Source organism: Dromiciops gliroides, chromosome 4 (assembly GCF_019393635.1).
Source record: "Dromiciops gliroides isolate mDroGli1 chromosome 4, mDroGli1.pri, whole genome shotgun sequence".
NCBI classification, from domain to species: domain Eukaryota; kingdom Metazoa; phylum Chordata; class Mammalia; order Microbiotheria; family Microbiotheriidae; genus Dromiciops; species Dromiciops gliroides.
Window position 1 is genome coordinate 228402240 of NC_057864.1, and position 18957 is coordinate 228421196.

An 18957-nucleotide genomic window follows, 5' to 3' on the forward strand; every position below is an offset into this window, starting at 1 on the left:
TGTTCCATATTTTTAAAAGTGGAAGGAAATAATGCAGATGTGAAAATAAAATGTAATTTTTAAATTGCTAAGATAATGAAAAATAAGTGAATAAAGATTATGAAATGTTCTAGGCTTTGAGAATAAGACCAATTCCATTTCCTCCTTTATATGAAAAGAGTGGGCAAAAGTTCTTAAGCAGGGGTTTAGCATGTTGAAAAGGATATTTTGGGAAGATGAATCTGGCTACAGTCTGAAGGACTGGTAGAATAGTTCAGAAACACAGAAACCAGTAAGGAGGTTATCAAAATATTCTTAGGCTAACAGAGCAGAGCAGGTTACTAGCAATGGTAATTATGAAGAAGAAAGGAGACAGCAATGGAATAAGAGAAAGAATGGTAGAAAAGGAATCAGGAAAGCTGTCTTATTCTATTATTTGCCACTAAATAGCTGTGTAATCTTGGGCAAGTTGTTTCACTATCTACTCTTGATTTCTTGTCCAATTACAGATCACACGTTCCCAACCCCTAACCTTAGATTACCAACACCATTCACCTCCTTTGTACCTTTTCACATGCTGCTGAATGAAGCTCCTGGAAATCACAAAAACACACTGACTGGGCTCACTGCAAATTTTTGTTATCTACTCTCAACTGGGTCCTCATTGTAACAAATCAAACATTCTATTCTTGTCCAACTGATTTGCTATCCAACTCTCTACAGCAGGTATTCTAGACCTTCTCATCTCTCTTCAAACCTCCCACCACATCCCCTTGTGTTCACTCTCTCAAGTAAAAACTGTGAGAATTGTAATGGCATCCCCTGCTGGAGAGATACTGCAGGGAAGCTCCACCATGAGGAGAAAACATGTGATTTAGAAGCCATGTGATTTTAGCATCTGGAAGTTAGCCGGTGTCTGGAACTTGCATCTGTAGAGCCACCTGTTAGTTCTGTCAATCAAGGCTGCCAACCAATTAGCTTCTAGGTGTGTGTGTGTGTGTGTGTGTGTGTGTGTGTGTGTGTGTGTGTACGGCCCTGTTTCCTGTTGGAGAGGAGGCTTCTGGGAGGAGGAAGGAAGCGTTAGAGTCTTTTGGGTTCCTGACCTTGATTTGGAAAGGTCAGATGCTGGGATCTCTTAGAAATAGTTAGATTTTTACCTCTCTCTATCTCCTCACCAACTTCTGAGTGCCCTTTAATAAATTCTTAAAAGTCTAAACTCTTGCTAAAGCTTCTAATTTAAGGCAACCACTCATTAGATTTTAGACATTCTAGCTAGAATTTTAGTCCCTTACAGAACTTTGCCTGATATTTCACTGAAAAAAAATTGAGACCATTCACTGAGACACCTCTTTTTTTCTTTCTTCTGCATTTCACATCACTCATACATTTCCTTCCACTATTTCCTCTTTCAACCCAGTCTTCTTTTTAACATTCCTAATTGAAGAAAATGCCATATTATTTTGGACTTCTGGGTCATGTTAAAAACAAGATGGAGGATTAGACATTTTCTTTGATCCTCAAAACAGGAATTATGCAGCAGAGACAAAGGAATTTCAGCTTTCTTCATGACGTAGGCCATCAAGAACCCAAACAAGGTAAGAAATAATTAATGAACAAAGAACAGAGAAGGCTAATCCTAACCTCCAAAATGCTTACTTGAAAAAAATAGAAGAAAATTTCTCACTGGAAAAACAACTGACCTAGACAATTGACCTGGGAGATGTAATATAAGAATTATTGGACCACTAGAAAGCCAATGATCAAAAAAAGAGCCTACACATCATATCTTAGGAAATTATCAAGGAAAAGTGCTCCAATATCCTAGAACCAGAGGCTAAAATTGAAAGAATCCATCAATCACCTCCTGAAAGAGATCCCAAAATGAAAACTCCCAGGAATATCATAACAAAACTCCAGAGCTCCCAGGTCAAAGAGAAAATATTTCTATCATGGAACCATAGTCAGGATCACAAGATTTAGCACCTTCCACCTTAAAGGAGGTGAGGGCTTGGGATATGATACTGCAAAAGCCAAAATAGCTAGAATTACAACCAAGAATGACCTACCCAGCAAAACTTCATATAACCCTCTAGGGGAAAATGGGTATTTAATGAAATAGAGAACTTTAAAGCACTCCTGATGAAAAGAACAGAGCTGAATAGGTATCATATTTCAAGAAATTATAAAGGAAAATTCCTTCAATATCTTAGATCCAGAGGGTAAAATAGAAATAAGAAAAATCCACCAATCACCTCCTCAATGAGACCCCAAAATAAAAACTCCCAGGAATATTATAGCCAAACTCTAGCACTGCCAGGTCAAGGAGAAATTATTGCAAGTATCCAGAAAGAAACAATTCAAATATTGTAAAGTCACAGTTGGGATTACCACATTAAAGAAGCAGAAATCTTGGAATACATTATTCTGAAAATCAAGGAAGTTAAGATTACATCTAAGAATAACCAAATTAGGTAAACTGAATATAATCCTGGAGGGGAGTGGTAAACGGACATTTAAGGAAGTAGAGGATTTTCAAGCATTCTTGAGGGAAAGTCCAGAGCTGAATAGAAAATTTGACTTTCAAATACAAATCTCAAGATAGGAATATAAAAGTAAACACGAAAGATAAATCATCAGGGATACAATAAGGTTAAACTGCTGACATTTCTATATGGGAAGATGATATAATTAACTCATAAGAACTTTATCATTAGGGCAATTAGAAGGAGTCTGCATAGACAAAAGGTATGAGAGTGAGTTGATTATGCTGGGATGGTACAAAAAATGGATGCGAGGATGCTTTAGGAGAAGAGATAAGGGAAAGGAAGAATATGGAAAAATGATCTTGCATAAAAGAGGTACCCAAGGAATAATTTTTACAGTGAAGGGGAAATGGGGGGCAATACTCTCAATTGAATTGGTTCAAAGAATAAAGATGGAGATGCAATTCAGGTATCATTTTCTTCATGAAGCCTTTCCTCATCCTCTCAACTGCAGTGTCTGTTTTCTGAAACAGCACCTTATACTTACTCTGTATATATTATATATGTATATGTTGTCTCCCCAATAGAATCAAATCTCCTTGAAAAGTAGGGATTTTTTTTTTTTGCCTTTACATCCCCAGTACCTAGTAATCCTACAGGTAAGTGCTTAATAAATGTTTGCAAACTGATTGAGAATAGCTATCACACTCTCGAACAATAACAAATAGTTTCTGCTTACCTCCAATCTCCTATCTGCCTTTCAGACATTTCAAACTGGATGTTCAGTACATATCTTAAACTAAATATAGCTAAAACAGAACTCATCTTTCTTCTTAAACCCTTCTCCCCCTTCTATATTCCCTCTTACTTTAAGAGAGCAACACCATCCTCCCAGTCTCTCAGGCTCACAAACTAGGAGTTAATCTTGATGTTAATCTCTCACCTTCCATACCCAAGATGTTGCCAAGGCCTATCAATTTCACCTCTGCAACCTCTCTCATACCTCTTCTCTCCTCTGATACTGCCACCATTCTAAAGCCGACTCTCATCATTTCATATTTGGATTACTGCAACAACCTACTAGTAATTCTGCCTGCCTCAAATCTCTCCCCACTTCATTCAGGCACCAAAATGATTTTCCTCAAAGCACAGATCCAATCATGTCTCTCCCCTATTCAATAAACTCCAGTGGCTCCCTATTGCTTTCAGGATAAAATGAAAAAATGCTGTGTTTGGCATTCAAAATCTTCATAACCTAGATCCCTCCTACCTTCCCAGTCTTCTTATATCTTACTCCCCAACATGTCCTTTTTGATCTAGTTTCACTGACTTCCAGGCTATTCCATGAACAAGACATTCTATGTTTCAGTTCTGGGCATTTTTTCTGGCTGTCCCCCATGCCCGGAATACACGCCCTCCTTAACTCCACCTACTGACTTCCCTGAGTTCCTTTAGGCCTCAAGTAAAATCTTATCTTTTATAGGAAGGCTTTCCCAACCTCTCTCAATTCTAATGCCTTCCCTCTGTTAATTATTTCTTTTTTATCCTGTATATACCTGCATATACCTTGCTCCTGTATACATCTTTGCTACTTGCAAAGTATCATTTTGGCAATTCCTAATTAAGTAAGAAAGAGGGGCAGCTAGGTGGTGCATTGGATAGAGCACCAGCCCTGGAGTCAGGAGTACCTGAGTTCAAATCCAGCCTCAGACACTTAACACTTACTAGCTGTGTGACCCTGGTCAAGTCACTTAACCCCAATTGCCTCACCAAAAAAAAAAAAAAAAAACCAACCAAAAAAACCAAAGAAAGAATAAGAAATAAAAAATGTTTTGATAAGCCAAGAATAATTTGAAAGTGAAAGGATTCAATGAGCTAAGGTGGGGGGTGGGGGAGCGGAATAGAAACAACTGTGTTTTACCCAATTTTTTTTTCAGTAATAAAATATATCATCGGTTAACATGGGTTATAAACACCTAAATATCACTTGCCATAAAACCAGCAATTACTGCTTTCTTTGTAAACATGATTACATTTAGCTCTTCAAAGGTGTCTGACCTTTGGCAAAATTTCAGCATTACTAACATCTGAACAGTGACATTTAAATAGAAGGAAGGAAGAAACACCAAGGAGAAAAAGAAAACTCACATGTTTGACAAATACTGAATTAAACAGATTTAAGAAAGGAATCTTCAAAAAAGCATTATTAAGATTTTTTTAAAAATAACAGATCGTATATAAACTTTTAAAAAAAGCTGTGTGAGCCTGGGTTCTAACTATGTATGATTCTATCAGCTCTATCATATATCTATATGGCAATAAATATTAGTAATATACATATAATCTCAAATTTTATTGTTCTAAGATACATATAGCTATAGATAACAGGAAATAGGTATATTTTTAAACAAGGTAGTCCTAATTTTTTTTTCAAAAGGCAACAATTCAAAGCAGGAAAAGTGCTTCCCTTTTTTGGCTTTCAAAATTGTGTCAGAGTTTTAAAATGAATATATTTTTAGGAACTAGTTTTAAATTAGAATATAATGCTTAAACTTAAATTCATGAAGTTTATATTGGGTCCATTTACTTTTTCTTCTGAAAACACTAGAATTCCTTTATGATGTCGGGGAAGGGTAATAATTAAGACCCTGCTTTACAAATTAATCAAACTTTTACTTTTTTGCTTTTTATTTTTTTTTATTTTCTATTTTTTGGTGAGGCTTTTGGGGTTAAGTGACTTGCCCAGGGTCACACAGCTAGTAAGTGTTAAGTGTCTGAGGCCAGATTTGAACTCAGGTCCTCCTGACTCCAGAGCTGGTGCTCTATCCACCGCGCCACCTAGCGGCCCCATTTTAAAAATTTTTTTAAGTCGTTAAAATATTTGCAAGACTGTATTTATTATTGTTGTTATTATTTGTTAGGATCATAAGATGATAGATTTAGACTAGATAGTCTAACTTCCTCATTTTATTCAGGAAACTAAGGTTTAGAGAGATTTAGTGACTGGCCAGGGATCACACAACTCAGTAATCATCAGAGTCCTAATCTGAACCCAATTCCTCCAAAGTGAGTTATGTTCAATGATATTAATATTAAAAAACTGGTAACAACTCACATTTCCATAGTGCTTTAAGATTTACAAAACACTTTCCTTATAATATAAGCTAGATAATATGTTTTTTAACCCTATTTAGAACTGATGAAACTAAGGTTCAGAGAGACTTATTTGCTCCTAGTCACAGTGTTAGAGCTAGACATCAAAAGCTTTTCAGTCCCTGAACCAATACTTACACTGATTGTTTGAAATAGGGTATACCAAATTTCCTCCAATTATGAATTCTGGTATATAACGGCGTTCAGATTGCTTATTGTTGTAATGCCATGGAGAAGGGTACTAGTTTTTTGCAAGGTCGTATTACCATTCAATATGTACTACTCACCAGAAACTGTGTACAAATCTGAGACTTCCCCTTTGTTTGTCAGTTCATACTGAAAGCCTGTAATCTTCCTGCTAATGTCCTGTTGCAGGGTGGCTTCAATAAACAAAGCCCCTTGGTCAAATCCAAAACAGTAGACCTTTCTAGGTCTGTGGTCTCCATCTCCAACCAATAGTTTCAGTTCCCCATTTTTTTCCAAATAAATATTTGCTCCCGTGGAGTCCTTGAATGGTTTGATGCAAATTGTTAAGTGTTTATTGGAGGATGATACTGTGTTTGGTTGAAGATTAATTATTAATGCTCCAGTAGGATACATCCACTCAACAAATCCTTCAGAACATCGGAGGTAGACCTGTTCAACATCTTTCTTGTGTGCCTCATGAGTCAGCCCACTAAAGAGAGGAAAGAAGTGTTAACACAAGAATTTTATCACACAGAATCAGACCCACTGTCCATGTAGATCAAAAGTTGTTTGCCAAGGTGCTCTCAATCTAAATATCAGGTCTATTTTAACTTCTTCTCTTAGCAATCATTCATCATCTCTCCCTTCATATTTTCTGCCTGTACCATTTCTTGAGTTTAGGAGTTCCATAAGATTAACTGATAATTGAAAATAATATTCTCTATTTGTACTAATCTTAATTTGCTGAAGTTTCAATCATCTTATGCTCTAGTATTTGGTGATTTGGTGAACACATGTGTATGCATATCATCTTGGGGTTGTGATTTTTATCAATTTAAATTGTTTGTATCCCCCCTCAAAGACACCTTTAGACTTCAACCTTCCAGACTAAAGTCCTCACCCATCTTTGAGTTTCTCTTCCTATAATAGCATCCTTTTCATTTCTTCAATGTTTTGAATTGCCATTCTCTGGTTCCATTAGGTCTTTTTTCAAGGGGTAACAACAGTATGCCCAACATTCTAAAAATAGGTATATCATCATTTTATATGTAAGAATAGGAGAATGTTTTGGTAATGACTATAATTTTGTCAACTTTTTTGTTACTGTTATTGTAATAGAACACTACACCAAGATCCTCACGAAAAAATCTATGGATCCCTTTCATCATTCAGAACCTATATGATAATCCAAGCCAGAAAGAATTGAAGTACCCCAGCCATGAGGTAAGGTAATAAGCCCCCGACTTCGGTGGTAATAAAAGAAGAGGATTTGGAAAATAGAAAGGAGAGGATTTAAGACATAGTGATTGATTTGGTTAAGAAGTCCAGAAGAAGACGGTGAGATTTTTAAGTCTTGGCAACAACAGAAGAATGATGATATCTTTGACAGAAATAGGGAAGTTTGGTGGAGATACAGGGGTGGAAAAAAGTGATAATGATAAATTCAGCATTGCACATGTTGAATTTGAGGTGGCTAGTTCCTTTCTGGGGTCAAGAGCTCAGGGTCTTTTTTGTTTATTTATTCCCCATTCACATGGAAAAAAGAAGTTACTGTATTTTCAGGTTCACTCTCTGAGAATAGGTTCCTTTTTCTATCTTTGTAACTAGCACATAACAAAAATGGCATTATTGGTCACATCACTTAAACAGGTGAGAAAATTGAGATTTTGAAACCCTTTTCCTTAATTGCTTGGGGGGGGGGCGGAGAGAAAAGGGAATAAGCATTTATTAAGCAACTACTATATGACAGGTGGTTTACAAATATTATCTCATGTGATCCTCACAACAACCCTATTATTATCTCCATTGTACAATTGAGGAAACTGAGGCATACAGTTGTTAAGTGACATGCCTAGTAACATAGCTATTAAGCATCTGAGGCCAGATTTGACCTTAAGTCTTCCTGATTTCTGGCCTAGCACTGTATCCACTACTTGCTATTTATAAATGTTCTAACCAAATCAAAATCAAGCACGAGTGGACATCATAAAGAGTAATCTATTTTCATATTTCACATTAAATAAAAATCAACATTGTCCATGAGTGTTTGCTTCACCTGCTTTCAATATGCAGCTTAGAATGACTCATAAAAAGTTATTAAAGGTATATTAAAGTTACTTTAAAAACACCTTCAAATTAACAGGTTTCAACAGTATCTATCAGTTGTTTTATACTCGTACTGATAAATGGAGCAGTTGTATACCACAAAATGAACTACACATTCCTGACATTTGGTTTGGTAATGTTTCTAGCAATATCACTTGCTACTCTACAAATAACATAGCCACCCTGTAGCAAGTAGTATTTTGCTCTCTCATTTATACTACCCTAAGTTGCCTTGATGACAAGTTTCCAGGTCGGCTGTCAATTCCAGTCATTCAGGAAGCAGAGAAAAAGTTTTAAGTAGGTGGACAATATGCTGACAAACTTCAAAAGAACCTTCTATTTAAAATAACTAGGTAATAAAAATTGTAATGAGTCAGGATTATCCATATCCCTGGAAGGTGAAAAATAATTCTTTCATGTTTTCTTTAAGAGTAAAAAATGTATCAAAACCATTTTTAATTCAACATTTTAAGTTTAATCTACATGAACATTTTTTCTGTCATTTTCTTAAGTTTAGACAAGCAACGAAATAATAAATTAAGCCTTGGTTTGTAGTATATGCTGGTTTTCACAGTATATATAGCCACATTAAAATTTTAACAATAGCCTCTCATGAGCTGCTATGAGCTGGCTGGCAGCACACCCTTGAATGTATTCTATTTCTGGTTTAAAACTGGAAGGATAGACATTTCACTATACCAGTCCTGACATAGTAGTCATAGCATTTTAGGGCTGGAAAGGACCATAGGGATTATTTAGTACCACCCAGCCTTTCATTTTACAGGTAAAGAAAACAGACTCTGATTGTTTTGTCCAAGATTATACAGATAGTAAGTGGTAGATACAGGAGTTGGACCCCGGGCTTTTTAAGCTAGGTGACAGGGTGGATAGAGCTCTAGGCCTGGACCTGAGTTAAAATCCAGTCTCAGATATTTACTGGCTGGGTGGTTTTGGGCAGGTCACTTAACCTTTATTAGCCTCAGTTTCTTTGGCCATAAAATAACAGCACCAACCTTACAGAGTTGTAAGAACAAATGAGCTATTTGTAAAGCACTTAGAATAATAGTAGCTAGCATAATGCCACCTTAGTCACAGTTTTGTGGCATCCATATAGAGCTTCTAGGAAAGATGTCTCTGTCAATTAGAATGTATCATTATTATTATTTTGTTTTGTTTTTTGGTGAGGCAATTGGGTTTAAGTGACTTGCCTAGTAAGTGTTAAGTGTCTGAGACCAGATTTGAACTCAGGTCCTCCTGACTTCAAGGCTAGTGCACTTCGCCACCTAGCTGCCCCATAGAATGTATTATTAAGCATTCAGTTACAATGATGCCATGGAGAATTCCCCATAAATGGACTCCTTCTTCATCTGCTATGTGCAGTAAGACCCTGGGGATCAGAAGTATCAGCAGCTTTCCAAAGTTGAAGAAGGAACTAATTTATACTCTCCTATCATAAGCCCCTCCTCTTCTAGTAACCATATGAATAAGGTCCCAGTGGTGAAGACCAAGGCCATACATGTTACAGATTCTCTAATAACCTAATAGACACAAGAGAACATCTACAATTTTGGGCAGTAAAAAGGGTTGAGATATACTGGATACACTCTCCATAAAGGTCTCATCACAGAAGAAATGAAGTACCATCATGTGACAGAGTCAGTTCATAAATTAAAGTTTGAAAAATGAAGAGATGACAAAAGATAGACTTCTTCAGCCTAGTCTATTCCAAGTAACAGTCTCCATTCTTTTCCCATGAAAAAGCCCAGAGACTGGTTTACTCATGGATCTTCTGCTTTACCTAGACCAAATGTAAGCAGCATGGATTCTGGAAGTAAGAACAGAACTTTATTTGAAAAATGGAGACTTTGTGGACCAAGAACCCTCCAGAAATCTGTCTCAGGTTTCAATAAGCCATCACCAATGAAACTCATGTAGGTTCAGACCACTAGAACTGCAGAGGACTGAGTAGCTTTTGAGCCACCCAAATGAACCTTCTGGTGATGAAAAGGAAGAAAAAACATCCAAGGATCCATAATCTCAAACTGAGGGACAGGAACATATTGACTCCCACAGGATTCTAAAACCCCCCTTTCATTTGGGGAAAGTTGTTCTCCCTTGCAACATATAGTTAGTTCAAAGAGTCATAGGCATACTTTTTCTGCTTCCCATCCATTCTGTATTCAAAATACAAACAATGTCACCCATTCACAATTCTGCTAAGGATCAAAAGCTTGAATCTTTCTAAGTCAGGAAGATCTCCTCAAAGTAGTCAACTACACCCAACTACTGTTCTCTAGAACTATATTTCAGGGAGTAAGGGAAATATCTATGCAGACACTATTCTTTACATTTGTCCAGAATTTTTTTTTTTAAAGAGCAATAATTTTCCTGCACAAACGGAAACTACATTTTGGGGATGTGAAAATGGTTTTAAATTTCTCTAACTGTAAAATCAGGTTTTGTTTTAAAAAATTAAAACAAAGAACCCCCCCCCCCCCAATCCTTAAAATATCGATGGTCAATATCAATATCAATGAACCTGAAGGCACTGTGATCCCAGGAACTCTCAGTGTAAGAGGGGCTTAAGACCAGCTTTAGGTCTTTACTCCAACCTACCAAAAAAGGTATTGGTTGGGAAAAACTCTTATTTTGCTGCATGGAGCACAATCTAAGCCATTCCATTCTTTTCCAAAAGAAACAATAATATTAAATTAGAAGAACCCCAAAAGATACTGACTTGAACCATTGTGAAAGGGTGGAGTCCCTTTCTTCCTTCCCCAAATGGGATCTGCCTTTGCTCTACCCCACACCCCACAAGAGGAATAATTTTGGACATTTACTGCTAACTCCCAATTTTGCCTCTACTTAGTCACTTTAAATTTTTAAATGTAAGTAACACTGTTTGGGGTTATAGCAAGTTTATTTTTTAAAATGCAGTAGTGCTGATTTTTCAAAATTCTACAATTATCAGAAATAGCCAAGGGGTTTCCTATTGAACAATAGCCACACTGGGAAGTTATTTTATTTAAGGCCATTCTGAGTTTACTAAAAAACCAATCTTATGACATACATATATACATATATATATATGCATACACACACACATATATATAGATAGATAGATATAGATTCACTCATATTTTCACAAATCTTCTGATCAGAAAAAGAGGTGGAAGGGAAGAAATAAAGTTGTCCTGGGCTTATTGTATTCTAACACCTTGTCTAAGGTTCCTTCCATATCTAAAATACTAGTGCCCCAGCTTTGATGAATCTGGTAACATAAAAATAATAGTTTATGTAGTAATATAATAATACTTTCCCTATAACTACACATATGTAATTATATAATAATCATAGATATTATGTATACGAGTATGTAAATATATCATTATATATGCATATACCAAAAAGTCATTTCCTCATCAACTTTTTTTTAAGATTACAAGAGGGGGCAGCTAGATGGCGCAGTGGTTAAAGCACTGGCCCTGGATTCAGGAGTACCTGAGTTCAAATCCAGCCTCAGACACTTAACACTTACTAGCTGTGTGACCCTCGGCAAGTCACTTAACCCCCATTGCCCCGAAAAAAAAAAAAAGATTACAAGAAATTTGAAGGGACGTTCAAAGCAAATTTCACTCAATCCACCTCCAGCCCATCCTCCCTCTCATTCTCTGAATCTCAAGCCCTTTCGGAACTTGCTAACGCTTAAGTCAGTTTTCACACTTAACTAAGTTTTTGCTGGCAGAGAGGCGACGAAAGGGAAGGACTTGATACTTGTTAGTGGTTTCAGGCTCCTAGCTAAATTCGATTATAACAACCACCAAAAACCGCTTTACCTCAGGTGTCCCATCAGATAGTCTTATAAAAGGGCTGAACATATTAAAGACTGGAGAAGCTGACTCTTCAGAGGGAACAAAAACTTTTTGTTTCTTTTGTGAAATTCACCAATGAAGAGTCCGAGTTTGGGGCCTTGAAATGCGGCGTTTAACTCTGCTCTGAAATGGTAATCAGCAAGCCTCTCTCCCCACACTTCTAGCAGAAAATCACGTGTGCCTGTGTGTGTGTGTGCCTGTGTGTGTGTGTGCCTGTGTGTGTGTGTGCCTGTGTGTGTGTGCCTGTGTGTGTGTGCCTGTGTGTGTGTGTGCCTGTGTGTGTGTGTGCCTGTGTGTGTGTGTGTGTGTGTGCGCGCGCGCGCGCTCCTAAAGTTTAAAAGGTCACTCCCCACAAGCTACCAAACAAGTTATTTCGGGGTTACTTGGCAGAGAAATTGACAGTGCTGTGGTCAGTATAAATACCCCTACTTTTGTCGAAAAAAGAATCACCTTTCCTTCTCACCCTACCCAGCCTTTTAAAAAGTCTTAACATTACCTCGATAAATGCGGCTAGTTCTTTGCAGAAATGCATTCCCTCATCCCCTCCGCCCTATTCTCTCCCCCAGTCCCAAGCACTGCTATAAACAGAGGCTGGGGAAGAAGGCCAGGACTAGGTGCAGTAGGAAGCTTAAAGGAATTGAATTCAGCCTAGAGCCCAGAGGGATAGCAGAAGTGGATGAAACTAGAGGTAGTTACAGTAATGATGGTGGTGGTGGTGGTGATGGTGATGACAATAATAATCGCTAACATTTATATATCGCATACTACTGTACCTGGCATTACTAAGCGCTTTACAATTTTTACATTCACGGAGGGGGCTACCTTAACCCTCTAATAGACAACTAAGAAGACCCATCCCCAGGAGGCTTTCTTTTGTTCTAGTTAAAAACGGGGTGTTTGAGGGTCTGCAGGAATTCGCCCGCCAAGAGAGCGGGGACCAGCTGGTCTGACTCATTGTGTGCGTCCCTGCCACCTCCGCCCCACCGAAATTCCAACCAAACCACCTCATTCCCACTCCACACTTAGACTCCGCCAAATAGAGGAGAGAAGAGGGGGATACAGGGAGGGAGCAGCTCCGGAACACAGTCGACTACGCATCCTTTCCTCTCTCCTGGGCTAAATGCCCAAGAAAAGGGAGAAGAGGACATCCTCTTCCCTCAGCAGAGAAAAAGAAAAGGGTAAATCCTATTTCCATCACCATCCGAGAAGGAGTGGAAAGATAAAGTCCATCGAAGGGTGAATTCGAGAGCGTCACGGGGGCTAACTCCTTACCTCCCTTTCCAGTTGCACATATTGCTGGAGTACTGCGCTGAGGCCCCTTTGCAGAGCAGCAGCAGCAGCAGCAACAAGAGTAGCAGCAGCAACAGAAGCGGTGATGATGGCCACAGCTGCCTTGCTGGTCCTCGGACCGCCAGTACTACGCCCACCATGCTCCCCCAGCTGCAGTTACAGCTGAGCCTGGAGCTGCCTTATGAGCCCCCAGTCCGGGGCTTGGGCCCTCTTTCCCTCCAGACCGCCCACCTCCCCTTTAAAAACGACTATGATTCTCAATCCAGGCAGGGCAGCTGGGGCTAAGGGCAGTACAGGCAGCTGAATCTGGCAAGAGCAAGTAAATGAAGAATCCACTAGAGTCCAGAAAGGCAGAAAGAGTCCCTACATCGTGGGGCAGAAAGATGGGCACAGCACTTGGCACACCAGGGCTCCCCCAGTCAGATCTAGCTTCTTCCCATCCAGGTTGCAGACCAGGAGCTTCGATCTCTACAAGCAGCAAAGTTCTACTGAACTTTTTTAGGTCCTAAAGCCAGACTCCTGCTGAGGGGCGGAGGCTCACTGAGAGGTCTCCTCCCCCTCCCTGCGCGTCCTTTTCTCTCTCCCTCTCTAAGAATTTCGCCCGGTTTAGTCCCCGCCCTCGGGCAGTCTGCGTAGCTAAATCCAGTGGCCACATCACCTCTACCGCCAGAATAGGGAGGGAAGATTGTGACTTCTTGGAGTCAGAAGGGAGAGTTTATCGGAATACTATTTTTTCCTTTTTTCCTGGTCCCCACCCCTTTTCCACTCTATCTTTCCCCACTGAAAGCTTCCGGAATTGTCCATTTAAATCTCACTTCAGTTCTACATCTGCCTAGCAGTCTTTGTGGAAAGCCGTGATAATTGGGTTACCAATATGACTGAAGTTATATGAAAGAGGAAAGTGTCTGATTTTAGAGTGAAAAGACCTGGGGGTCCAAATCTTGTTTCCGCTACTAAATATCTGTATGAAGTTGGAGAAGGCATTTCACCTCCTCGGTTTCTTCCTCTGTAAGATAAAGAAGTTGAAGTAAATGATTTCTAAGATCCCCTATATCTCTGAAGGCTACGTGGCTATGAACTCAATAATTGCTTACATATAGAGGCATAGAGTTATAAATAGAGATATCCATATCTCTATCTATCCATCTATCTATATAAATGCTCAAAGCTCTTTTAGTGAAATTATTTTATTTAACTCAAAACAGCCATTTAAAGTAGGTAGTCCATGAAGTACTTTGAGGTGGGTGGGGGGGAAGACAGGGGGATTCAAATAGTAGGGAAACTCCCCTTGTGGAAATTCTGTTCCATATGGATAAAGATCAGACCTCTTTTGTAATTTAATATCAGAGAGGTGATTGGAATGCTGAGAATTTAAATACCTACGGCTAGTAAGTCAGAGTCAGAACTTGAACCCGCAGGTCCTCTTGACTCCGGGGAAATCTTTCATCTGCTGCTTGCAGGTAAACTCCGTGCTGCCTTCCTCTCTTCTTTATTTTATAGATGAGGAAACTGAGGTTAAGTTACTTGATCACACACCTTAAGTCCATGGTCACACAACTAAGTATCAGAGGGGAGATATGAACTTGGGTTTCTAATTACTCCAAGTCCCACACTCTTTCCATTGCATCATGATATCTCTCAGAGAGGAGCAATATTGGGGAAATTCTAGGGAATTTCAGTTTAAATATTTGACTTCTATATGGGAATAGTGTTTTAAAAGGGATTCTTCAGTGTGACAAGTAAGGGCTGCTAGAAGATACAATAGAAGTTTATAGAATCATGAAGAATGAATATGAAGGTAGATACAAATGTCTACCCTGGCCAGTAGACTCCATGCATCTGAAACCATGGTGATTTTCCATAGTGACATGGGGTGACATGAAAGGAGCAGTGCTCCTAACAAAAAGCTAGCTTAGCTAGTTTAGGATTTCCTTTAGGCCACCAGTGAAAGTAAATGTAGTAGCTTTGAAACCAGTTTTTTCTGCTTGTATTAACCACTGATTAATGGTGGCAAATTCAGTTGTTGAATGAGGTTTGGGGAGCTGTGATACTGATCAAGAAAGATAGGTGTGGATAAACCCCCCTCATCCCCCCAGGAATAAGCTTTAACTTCCCTGAGATAGTGACAGAAGTAGGAATTTTACCTTAGAGTACTATACCATATAACCAATTCTATATTGGATAAAACAAAATGGTTTTAGCTAAAGCCTGCTGATTCATGGTTATTCCACTATAACCATGGTATTCCACTATGGTATAATTCATGGTATTCCACTATAATTCTGGTCATCTGGGCCAGGAAAAAAAAATGTCTTCCCTGCTAAATTTACCTTCTGTGTACTCCATATTATACATACATATATATTCTATATATATGTATATGTTGTCTTCCCCATCAGAGTATAAGCACATAGTTAAGTGCTTAATAAATATTTATTGATTGATGGGCTTTGGTATAGAACAGGTATATCTATAGATATAGATATATAAAGATATGGCTATGGATATATGAAGAAAGAAACCTATGTCTAGTGTGTTCAGTGGAGAGGCAGGGCAATTTAGTAGATAGAATATTAGATTTAGTGTCAGCAAGATAAGTTATCCAATCCCCCTATAACACTCCTTAGCTGTGTACCCATGAGCAAGTCAGTTAACATCTCCAAACTCAGTTTCCTCATCTGTAGAATGAGGATAATAATACCTGCAATAGCTACCTGACAGAGTTGTCAGGCTGAAATAGAATAATGTATGTAAAGCACACACTTAAAATGACATTTATTATTCAACAGAAAGTGCAGGCTTAATTTAGAACAGAGGTGTCAAACTTGACACTCAGCCAGCCAAAGGTGGCCCACAACACTCCTTAATACAGCCAGATAAAAATACAATGAAACATAGATAACATCACATTTTAAAACTAAGTTGATATGTGACCTGCAGAGATCCTTATGAATAGATTTTGGCCCCCATTTCTATTTGAGTTTGATATTACTGGTCTACAACATAAACAGCAAGCTTTCAGAAGTAGTGTGGTACATAGACTTCTTGCCTATAAGAAGATAGGAATAACTTCACCCACTACACAGTGGCCTTCCAAACCAGAAATCAAGACTTCTACAGTAAAGTGGTGTGCTAATTACTGGAGACAAGCAACAATTTTGATATGGTTCCATACGGTGACAACAGTGATTGTATGTGTACTTCTACTAGCACCAGATTTACATCTGACCTTGACCAAATAAAACCAGATTGAATTGGTTTTCCCCTTGCTTTATTTTTCTTTTGGTTGTGTGTTGGATTTTTGTGCCATACACATGTATTTCATTGTTCTTTTTTTGTTGTGTTTTTAATTCTGTCATTTATAAGAATGAATATTACTCCAAGGAAACATTCAAAACCTGTAGATCTTAAAGAGCACACTTCAGCAACTATATATTCCAGTAGTTGGTGGTGTAGGTTGTCAAATATTTCATGAATCATTCATCCCCAAGAAAGCAGTATCATTTACAGCAAGGCACTAAGGAAAGTGTGGTAAAACAAAACAAACCAATAGTAACAAGGACTACTGGCATTTTTAAAAAAAGAAATAATGAAGGGCAGCTAGGTGGCACAGTGGATAGAGCACCAGCCCTGGAGTCAGGAGGACCTTAGTTCAAATCCATCCTTAGACACTTGACACTTACTAGCTGGCAAGTCACTTAACACCAATTGTCTCACCTCCCCCCCATCCCCCCCCAAAAAGAACTAATAAACTATTGCTGCAAAACTGCCCAATTAATCTTCAGGAAACAAGCAAAACCTTCAGAGGGATCTAGCAGCTGGAGTGGTTATTGATTTCTCTACAAAGTGGCATAGGCTTCTAGAAGTTGGAAGAATAGTGAGAAGACAAGTAAAAAGATAGCTGCTAACCTGGTATGAGGGAAAGAGAAACATTTATCAACAAGATCATACAAAGACTGGTTGGGGAAAAAAAGTAATTTTTACTGATGAAACTAATTTTTCTTTCAAGGTATCATATAAAGTACAATATTCTAGCAAATCTCCATCTATTAGCACTGCTCTCAAGCAAACATGGAATGTTTAAATCTCCAAGTGTAGAACACAGTAGTCGGTCCTTATTATGACCCAGTAACAGATTGATGACAGGGGCCTCTAGTCTGGCTTGCACTGGGCCTAAAGACTTGAGTTCAAATTCTGCTTCAGACACTCAGTAGCTGTTTGACCCTGGCAATTCATTTAACCTCTATTTGCCTCAATTTCCTCAACTATAAAATTAGGATAATAATGGCACCTATTTGTAGGATTATTGTGAGGATCAAATGAAATAATATTTGTAAAAGTGCCTGGCACATTGTAGTCACCAAGTAAGTGCTTATTACCTTACATTTAGCTAAGTGCATTGACAAGTTACATCTAAGTTCTGATTAGTAATTGATTATTTAATCTTATGATGAAAGGAAACTCAAGATTCTAGTTCTAATATCATTAACAAATGTTTATCAATTTTAAGAAACAAACACATATCATTAGCAATTTCCAAGTTTGAGGGACACACATATATTGGTAGTTGTTTACCAAAGAGGAGCGGTGGTGAAACAGAATACATATCATTGCCAAACTGTACTATTCAAGTATACAGAGAAACAACTTACTTCAGTCGCAAAAATGAAGGCTTAGAACAAAATGTTGTTGATCAACCTAAATTAACATTTATTCCTACTACCCAAAATTATATCAAAACTGTTGTCAGAAGCATGAGTGGGCTTGGAAGATCTGGGTATCCTGCTCAGGCTGTAAAATATTCATCCCAAAAAAATATTTGGGGAATTTAAACATTTTTATTAGGCCTGGCAGTCTTGTGCCCACTGAGGGAATGATGAACTGGTTTTCATGGTTTTCTGGTTTCTGTGGGTGGAGCAGAAGAAGAGAGAAGGACTTGAGCCAAATAATAAGAAGATAATTATGTAGGTGATTTAGTTGGGATTATATTAGTGAAGTTGGTAACAGAATTTGATGAAAAGAAATTTGGCAAAATTTGGAATAAATTAAGGGAAATTAAAAAAAAATCTCCAGGCCCAGAAACCAGTCCAAATTCTACATCTAGGTTGTAAGAAAAGCAAGATCAAGGACAATTTAATATAAATTTGGATATAAAAGTTTTAAGGAAAATAAAGAAATAATAGAGTAGGTTGTTGGCAAGGCAAAGTAAGGAAATATAAGTGGAATAATTAGAGTATTAAGCAAATTGATAGAGTGATTTAATAAATGGGGCCAATTGTTGAAACATACAGAAATCTAAAATGAGGGTATATAGGCATGGCTCTGAAGTTGTTTGAACAAAGTAAAGAAATTTGAATGGGGTTTTCAAATTATTAAAAACTGTTAAGTGGCTATAAGAAGTTTTAACCAGGGCGGGGTAGAGTTAAGATGGTAGAGTGAGAGGTAACAGCTTTGCTACTATTCCCCCAAAACTTCTTCTACTACAATCACAAAAAACATGCCAAACTAAATTGAGTGAAAAAGCCAAGGAAATGTCACAATGAGTCATTTTTCCATCCCAGGTCAGCTTAAGAAGATAGACAGTGAGCACTACAGACATTGGGGTTGGGGATGGCCAGGAGGACAGTGCATCAGTGGAAGTGGTACTCCACTGTGGCAGTGGCAGCAATGATGAAGAGCAGCCCAGTGCCCAGGGATGGTGAGGAGACTGGATATTTTGGCACACAGTGATTCTAGGGACTCCTGTACTACTAGCACTGGGAACTGAAATGAATGCCGTATCTCGGCTCTATCACCCACTTTCAGGTCATAATTCTAAGACTGAGAGAAGTGGTCACAATCTCGAAGGAGCCCTACTTGTGTTAAGAACAGAGAAAAAAGTAGGAGGG

At 38.3% G+C, this 18957-nt stretch overlaps 1 protein-coding gene across 2 annotated transcripts in view; it reads right to left on the reverse strand.

Moving 5' to 3' along the window:
• The window catches only part of METRNL (meteorin like, glial cell differentiation regulator), a 32453-nt gene extending 18840 nt beyond the window's left edge, over positions 1 to 13613 (reverse strand). The window contains exons 1-2 of one of the 2 annotated variants that reach the window (XM_044004216.1): positions 13052 to 13613; positions 5903 to 6291 (exon numbers count right to left, since the gene is read on the reverse strand). In XM_044004216.1, the coding sequence (XP_043860151.1) occupies positions 5903 to 6291; positions 13052 to 13209 (547 nt within the window). In that variant the 5' untranslated portion in view covers positions 13210 to 13613. Of the gene's footprint in view, positions 1 to 5902; positions 6292 to 11743; positions 11862 to 13051 lie in introns of those variants that run through there. The other variant, XM_044004217.1, reaches the window with a different exon arrangement.
• Positions 13614 to 18957: the final 5344 nt, after the last annotated feature.